The following is a 9,275-nucleotide window of genomic DNA, read 5'->3' as shown; positions in this document are numbered from 1 at the left end:
TATTCTAAATGTATTGATTCAAATATAAAAAAATTATACCTGTCCAATATATATATATATGAATTCTTAAAAAATAATATATTAAATATTTATGAAAATTGGATTAGAATTAAAGCCATATTTCTTCTTCATCTTACGCTTACACTTTCACAGTAGTGAAGTCACTGTAGCCGTCTCCCTCTCTGTCCTTGGTTCCATCGTCAAGCCACCCGCAATCAGTAGTGGGTTCTTTAAAACACTATCCGAACCTCCCTCGGCCATCAAAAGCAGCACATCGCATTCAGTCTCTTCCGTGCTTCTCTCGTTCGCCAATCTTCCCTCTCCATTCCTCTGTCCGCTCTCAGTGCATTAATGGCTTTTATGGAAGTAGTTATTGTTATTAGTCTCTTAGGTGAAGAGACTTTAAATTATCTGGCTTTTAGTAATGCCGTTTCTCAGTTGTAAGCAATGTTCTGAAAACCGGACCGGACCGGCCGGTTCGACTGGTTTAACCGCGAACCGGCGCTGCAAACGGTCCGGTCCTTATCTGAAAACTGCGGAGAGAAGAACCGTTCAAGAACCGGCAAACCGGTCGAAAATCGGCCGATTGGACCAAACCGGTGACCGGCCGGTTACGCAGCTTACGCTAAACGACGCCGTTTTACGTTTTAAAAAAAATAAAAAAAACAAACCCGACCCGACCCGCCCGTGGAGCACCCCACCCCGCTTTCTTCCCCCGAGCCCCGACCCCATTCATTCATCAATCATCATCTGAATCATCTCCAATGGAGAAGAAGAACCCTAGCGGCGCTGCCTGAACCATAGCCCCCTGTCGCCATCCTTCGCCCCCGTGGTGTCGCCATCCTCAGCTCCAGCAACCCTCCAATCTCCATCGTCGCCTGGTTCCTGCCCAGTAGCCCTCAAACTCGATCGTCTTCATCTTCTCAAGTCTCAACACCAGCAGCAGTAGCCTCTCATCGGCGGTCCTTAACAGTCAACACCGGTAGCCCTCCATCGACCCCAGGTGAGTGACTCGTCCTCTGCTCATTTCTCTTTGTCCTTCGCCTCTGCTCATGTTCTTCCATCGATGTGAATTGTTCAATTTCTGTGCACTTAGACCTCGGTTTAATTTTCTGTGAACTGAACTGAACTTAGACCTCTGCTCATGTTCTCTTTCTCTTTGTCCTCAATGTGAACTGAACTTAGACAGTTAGACCTCGGCTTAATTTTCTGATTTCAATTCCTGTGAACTTGCTCTTTGTGAACTGTGCATTTTCTGTGAACTTCGTTCCTCTGCTCAATATCTATTTGACTGTTTGTTGGTTAGCAATTAGCATAAGAAATTAATAATCTGAAAAGTAAGTGGCTGTGTTTGGTCAATTTGTGTTTGGTCCTCTGCTCAATTTCTGCTCTATTTTGCAGCTTAATTCCTCTATGTTGCACAATTTCTATTTGTTGGTCAATTTGTGTTTGGTCCTCGGCTCAATTTCTGTTTGCTGCTGAGCATAAAAAATAAAAAATCTGAATGTTAAGCTGGCTGGTCTTTTATTTTCAGCTCAAATTCATTTGTGAACTGTTCAATTTCTGTGAACTTGCTCTGTGCATTTTCTGATTTCAATTTCTGATTTCAATTCCTGTGAACTTGCTCTTTGTAAACTGTGCATTTTCTGTGAACTTCGTTCCTCTGCTCAATTTCTATTTGACTGTTTGTTGGTTAGCAATTAGCATAAGAAATTAATAATCTGAAAAGTAAGTGGCTGTGTTTGGTCAATTTGTGTTTGGTCAATTTCTATTTCATACATGTTTTATTAATTTCAGTTATGGAAGATAGTATTAACCAAGAAGCAACTACTGATAACAATGCTTCTGTGAATAATAACATGCCTGCCGATACTCCTATTCCGAATGATGCTGCTAACGATAGTCATTCACAAGGTTCTTCTAACCTTAGGGGAAAAACAGATTTAGCTTGGAAATATGTTGCTCTACAACACGTGAATGGAAAACCACAATATCAATGTTTATTTTGTCTACAAGTTTTCAATGGAGGTGGAATTCACAGGATGAAGAAACATCTAGCAAAGATTACTGGAGACGTGAAAAAATGTCCTAAAGTTCCATATGATGTGGAAAAACAGATGGAAAGTTTGTTGAAAGATATTCAGGCCAGCAAAAAGAAAAGAAAAGTAAGTTTTGGTGAAGAGGGTGGTGATGAGGTAGAGGATGCAATTGATGAGGCAATAGCTCAAGAAGAACAGGAACAGCAGCGTACCTCGAGTCAGCAAGGAGTTGGAGGCGATCCAAAGAAAAAAGCCAAAGTCATTCCTCCTATGTTTGCACCAAGAACAACTCCAGGAGCTCAACCAAGTATTAAAAGTGTTATGCAAAACAAAGAGGCGATACACGAGGTTGATAAACGATTTGCTCGGTGGCTTTTGGATTGTAAAATTCCATTTAATGCTGTGATGTCGCCATATTTCCAAGATATGTTGGATGGTGTTGCTGGTATTGGACCTGGTTACAAGGGGCCTTCTTATGATAAGTTAAGGGTTAATTTGTTGGCTGATCTTAAAAGAGAAAGTCAAATGCTAGTTGATAGTTATAGGAGTGCATGGAAGGAAACTGGATGTACCCTCATGGCTGATGGTTGGACAGATCAAATACAAAGAACGTTAATCAATTTCTTGGTGTATTGTTCTAAAGGTTTGTGCTTTCTGAAATCAGTAGATGCTTCCAGTATGGTAAAAAATGCTTCACACTTCTGTACTTTGTTTTCTGAGGTGATTGAATGGATTGGCCCAAATAATATTGTGCATGTTGTGACTGACAATGCGGCCAATTATGTTGCTGCTGGTAGGCTTATCAATAGAAAATATGATAATATCTATTGGTCACCATGTGCTGCTCATTGCCTTAATCTTATTTTAAAAGATATAAGCAGCATGGCGCATATTTCTAACCTTGCAACTCGTGCTTCAAAGATCACAGTATTTGTGTACAATCATACGGTTTTCTTATCTTGGCTAAGAGAAAGACCTAAGTGGAGAGAAATTGTATGTCCTGGTGCAACCCGGTTTGCAACTGTGTTTATTACATTGAAGAGCATCTTTGACCGTAAAAAGGAGTTGCAACAATTGGTTGTAGATTCAATTTTCACTGATCACAAATTAGGAAGGAGTGCTACTGGTAGAGCTGTGAGTGCTATTATTCTGGATGCCAAATTTTGGGACGATTGCTTTACTGTATGTAAACTTGTGAGCCCTCTGATTTACTTGCTGAGGGTTGTTGATGCTGATGACCCCCCATCTTTGGGGTATGTTTATGAAGGAATGCTAAGGGCAGAAGATGCAATTAAGGAGATGTTTAGGCAATCCAAGACTGCATATCAGCCGTACACAGATATTATCAACTCAAGATGGGACAAGCATTTGAAGAAAGATCTTCATGCGGCAGCTTACTTCCTGAATCCTAAATTCTTTTTTAATGAAAATTATAAAGAAGCACCTGATGTTATGCGAGGTTTTCTTGATCTTGTTACCTTGTATTGCAAGTGTAACAATTTGGATTCAGTTCAGGCAATGAAAGAAATACATTTATATAGAGATCGGAAGGAAAGTTTTGATAGACAAGAAGTTATTCCAGCTGCATCTGAACTTAAGCCTGGTAAGAATATGGTTGAATATTTGTTTTAACTTGTTTTATGCTTCTATGTTCTTAATTAATATCTTATAATATGTTATGGTTTTATAATTGGTAGATGAATGGTGGAGGTTATTCGGAGGCTCTGCTCCATGTCTACAAAAGATAGCTGTTCGCATTCTTAGCCAAGTATCTGCTTCTTCTGGGTGTGAGAGAAATTGGAGCCTTTTTTACCAGATTCATACAAAAAGAAGAAATAGATTGGAGCATGATAGACTGAATGACATTGTTTATGTTACCTATAATTTGCGTCTTAAATCCAGGTAATATATGTTTCATGAAATACTATATTGTTTCATTTGTAATCTTTATCATAATAAATTTGTAAATTATTAAATCTCCATATATTGTATTTAACTTGTTAGGAAGGAAAAAGAAAAAAGAAAGCAAAAGACACAACATGATCCAATTGATTATGAAAGTATCAGTCAAGTTGACTTCTGGGTGACTGAAGAGGTTGTAGAGAAAGAGCCTGATCTTCCTAGTAATGTGGATGACTTATTGCGTGAGTATAGTATATTTAGTTTCTAATGATTTATTAGAATATTGCTAGTTTATAATATAATGATAACATTTCTATTTTATTAGGTGAAATTGATGCTGATTTATATCAAAGTGGCGGTGGTAGTAGTGGTCTTTATGGTGCATCTCTTTCTTCTGCTGATCAGGGTGGGAATGAAGGTGAAGATCATCCCACCGAAGCAGATTTGCAACAAGTTCTTGCGGATTTTGATAATTGATAAACCATGATGTTGGGATTTAATATTTACATATGCTTTTATTACTATTTAACTTTTGAGTTTGGATTTTGATAAGATCATATGTATTTGGTTGATGATATTTTATGTAGTGTTTTTAATTTCAAAGATATTTTAAGATTTGTATTAGACTATAATTATATTTTAGGATGTGTACTTATAATTTATTTATTATTCTACTCTAAAACGGTTTTTCCGGTTGAACCATCGATTGAACCGGTTAGACCAGTAAATCAGTGACTAGAGCGGTTTAATGACCGGTCCGATTTTCTAAACCTTGGTTGTAAGTTGGTGTAAGGTCTAAAGAGGTGAGGGAGGCGCACGGAGGTGATGAGACTTAAGCAAATAAGGAACACAGAGGGTTAAGCAATCAGAAGCTAGCAGAGAGAATAGACTAGGGGTGCACAGACCCGGCCCGGCCCGAAGGCCCGGCCTGGTCCCGAACACTTTAAGGACTAATTTGGTGTGATTTCATCGGGTTTAGGGTCGGGTACGGGTCTCAAAAATAGACCCGGTCATTATTTCGGGTCGGGTCCGGGCCATAGCTCGGGTCCGGGCCACAGCTCGGGTCACCCGAAGTTGGCCCGGTGGCCCGGTCATCATACACAATTAATATTTTGTGTTATTAGTGATGGTTCATGACTATTCTTATGTGGAATTTAAGTATTGTAAACCTTAATATTTTGTGTTATTAGTCATTATAAGACTATAAATTAATATTTTATGTTTAGAATGCATAAGACTTTAGACTAATACATAAGATTGTGTTATTTGTATTGATTTAAATATTTGGTATTATTAGACAATATTAGTATTGATTGTGGTTATGCTTTAGTATTGATTGTGGTTATACTTTAATTTTGAAGAAGGGTTGGTTCTTGTTATATTTTTCTAAGTGAATTTTACCATGTTAACTAATGGTTGGAGTCTTGGAAATTTGGATATTTTTACATGCTAGCTTACAAGAAGGTATCAACGTAATGTAATGTTAACGGCCCGATTTTCACCCGGTATAATTGTGGCCCGAAAATGTATTGGTTTCATCGGGTCTAGGATCGGGTTCGGGTCTAATAAATAGACCCGGTGTATATTTCGGGCCGGGTCTGGATCACATCAAACCCGGCTTCACCCGACCCATGTGCACCCCTAGAATAGACCACCATTTCACAGCCGTATTGAGAACAAATGGTTCTTTAGAGACCACCAATCCAGAGACAGAAAGCTCGCACCAACCGTTTCACAGCGACGCCACATGCTTGGAAGCTAGTAGCTGTGACGGGCAAGCAAAGAATAAAGAGGAATGCCGCCGGGGAGTGATATGGGCTTGACAACAATCAAAGCCTGCATAAAAAAGTACAAAAATCATAAGGACAAATAAAAACACTGACCCAACAAATATATAAAAAAACTAATATATTATAATTTGACATCTCAAATTCCTTTATTTAAATATATGACCACAAATGGGGTTACCAACTTACCATAACAATTACTTGAGAGACGATTAGCGTGTCTACGTGGGGTTAAAAAGATTGTCACCCTACTAGAATACCAAATACGCGTTAATGATATACAACAGACAACAAGATAATCCGTATTAGGTTCATGTGGAGGCTGATTTTGCCAATTCCAGACTAGCATTCACCCTAGAAAAAGCAATAATATTCTTATTATAAATTAAAAGTTGTGAAAATGATGAACATGAAGGAAAATTGTTTCAGGCACAGAAGAAAATTTTTGAACAAGCATTATTAGGATAACTAACACAAAAAAAAAATTTTTTTTGTCAATCTCTCCTCTGACATTACCCCCAAATCTATACCTACAAGCTACCAAGGCAAAAAATAGTTTATGTCCAACAACTCCAAGCAAACCAAACTCACTTTTGCACCTTACTTTATCCACTACTCTTCAACTATGCTGTCCCACTACTCAACTATGCTGTCGGAGCTAGTTATTTTTTATTTGTGAGAATTTATCACATAATTGTTTTTTTTTTATTATGTTCATCCTTATTCTTCTATTTTATACCATATTTAAATATCTGTTATACTATAATAAAATATATTAATGAAAATAAAGATGAGCATAAGTGAACATAATAAAAAAAGAATATAATAAAAATAAAATAAAAAATAGTTAAAATACGGTTTAAAATTTTTTATAATATATTTTTTTGGTGTCTAAATTTTTTTTTTATAATATATGCTAATGGTTAATAACACACATAGAAAGTGAAAAATTTTTTTTATAGATATTTAATGGAGGTAGATGACATTTTTATTTACAAAATGTATCATATTTTTATTTATAACGTGTATTTAATTGGAAGAGTATGGTAAAGTTCGCAGAAGATTAGGCGTATTTCACACGTTTGGCGAACTTCTCTTAAACAAAAAAATTTAGATTCCGAAAATTGAAGAAAGAATATTTTTTTTTAAATTATTTTTTTTTATTTTAGTTTGAAAAAAATCCTTGATTTTTTCATCATTCGCTACAAGATAAATATGTTATTGAGGACTTATTCGTACGAAAAATACGATATTTTCACTCATTTGGACAAAAATACGGGATAATTTTTCTATTATATTTGCTGTATGTAACATCTTGATTAATTCGACTCAAATGGGAGGGAAAAAGGTACTAATAGATGAAAAAATTTAAAAAATTTAATATAATTAAGAGTTTTTTTTTTGTGTTATTAAGTTGATAAATTTTTTTATCTGATAAATTTTTAATAATAAAAATAAAATACTAAAAAATAAAAAACATCTTTTTAAAAAATCTACAATTTACTTTTTTTAAAAGATCTTTTTTCTTAAAAATAAAGATGTTTTTACATAATAAATGAACAAAAAATATTTTTTTATTATTATATTTAAACATAAATAATAAATAAAAATACAAGAAATATTTAAACATAAAATTATTTTATTTTTTATAAAAAATTTTTTTAAAATAACTCAAAAACAAAATTTTTTAAAAAAAATTCACCTAATAAACAAAGTCTAAATCTAAACAATAGAATAATATCATTCTTCAGTTCATTATTTTATAAGAAAATTTTTTAAGTATATTAATATAATGATATTTCAATAATTTTTAATTGTTAATCTTAATTATAAAAAAGAGTAAAGTATTATTTTTGTCCCCAACGTTTGGGGTAAGTTCTATTTGTGTCCCTAACGTTTAAATCGTCCTATTTGTATCCTTAACGTTTATAAAAGTGATTCAATGTTATCCTACTATGAATTATACTAACAAATCAGATTATATTTTTTAATTATTCTCAGTTGAATGTATTCATTCTCAATTAGGTCTCACTTGGATGTGTTCGATTTTAATATTATACCCATTATTTGTGTTTAGATTCAATTATGTCCCAGAAAAGTGAATTATGTAAATGTTGTAGGAATTAGTTTCAACATTAGATGAGCTATTTTTCGGAGTAGATCATCGATTCGATCCCAGACATTTGTATTCTAACTTCAAGAAGAGATTTTTAAAACTCAAACTAAAGCACTCATGATGTGTAATTGACGGCAGGATAACATTGAATCACTTTTACAAACGTTAGGGATACAAATAGCTAGGACGATTTAAACGTTAGGGACACAAATCGAATTTACCCCAAACGTTGGGGACAAAAACGATACTTTACTCTATAAAAAAATATATAATATATATAATTAAACTCACCAATTAAAAGCACTAAAACATCAGTATACAGCATACATGAAAACTTTTTCTATTCTATTATCAGTTTCAATAATCTATGCATAGCTACTTAAAGGATCGGTAAGAAAAAGAAAAAAATAAAAAATAAAAACTCGAACATTATTTTTTTATTAAATATATTAAAATAAGATGTACTAGTAAAAAAAAAAATAAAAACGGTTCCTCCTTAGAATATATATATATATATATATATATATATATATATATATATATATATATTACCTATATAGGATTCAATTATAGTTTTATTTTTTTTGAAACAAAAAAAGCTCAACACAGTAAAGTGGAGCAACATATAGCAGAAAAGGAAACAAAAAGATAAACTCCTGTCATCTCCGGCATTGCCATCAACAACCAAGAGGATTAACACATATCCATTCCTTGTAGCTCAAAAACGTCCTTCCTTGAATGTCCTCAACACTTGCTTTCCTGTTGTTAAAAATTCTGGCATTCCGTTCCAACCAGATATTTCAGATTACTGCAAAGAATCTAGTCAGCAACATCTTCTGTTCCTCTCTACTCTTGTGAAAACCAGTCCAACTCTCGAACTGCCCCTCATGGTTCCTGGGACGACCCACGGTTTACCTAAATATCTCAACCAAGCGCACCACACCTGCCACATAAAGTCACACAAAAGAAACAAATGGTGGACAGATTCCATCTCCTTTTCACACAAGACACAATGATTGTCATGCTGACGAATACCACCTAGTCTGCTCAATCGCTCTTTAGTATTCACCATGCCAATTAGAACAAACCAACCAAAGAGCTCAATCCTGGGGGGTACCAAACCTCCCTAGATTGAACTAGTGAAGCTGTAGCTCGTAATTTCTTCCGAAAGAGTCTCCGATTGCAGCACCTGTACAAAAGAGTTAGTAGAAAAAATTTCATTTTTATCAAATTTTCAGACAATATTATCCTCTCTACTAGCTGATAGATTCACCAGCCTTAACCTCTCATGAAGTTGATGAACCAATTCCAACTCCCACTGGAACAACTCTCTCCTCCACTGAAAATTCCAGATCCACTCTAACCCATCCCAGAACCCACAGTCCCCTATCACAGATCCTTGTTGGTTTGACATAGAGAAGAGCCTTGGAA

General features: G+C 34.9%; 1 protein-coding gene across 1 annotated transcript; it reads left to right on the top strand.

Moving 5' to 3' along the window:
- Positions 1-424: 424 nt before the first annotated feature.
- LOC112724065 (uncharacterized) lies at positions 425-4,535 on the top strand. Its single transcript, XM_025775356.3, has 5 exons — positions 425-644; positions 1,798-3,642; positions 3,737-3,941; positions 4,044-4,183; positions 4,267-4,535. Exons 1-5 carry the CDS (start codon positions 425-427, stop codon positions 4,416-4,418), a joined length of 2,562 nt encoding a protein of 853 aa, XP_025631141.3. The 3' UTR covers positions 4,419-4,535.
- Positions 4,536-9,275: the final 4,740 nt, after the last annotated feature.

Source organism: Arachis hypogaea, chromosome 11, assembly GCF_003086295.3.
Source record: "Arachis hypogaea cultivar Tifrunner chromosome 11, arahy.Tifrunner.gnm2.J5K5, whole genome shotgun sequence".
Lineage (NCBI taxonomy): Eukaryota > Viridiplantae > Streptophyta > Magnoliopsida > Fabales > Fabaceae > Arachis > Arachis hypogaea.
The sequence above is the reverse complement of the archived record's forward strand: the minus strand, read 5'-3'. Positions and strand labels throughout refer to the sequence as shown.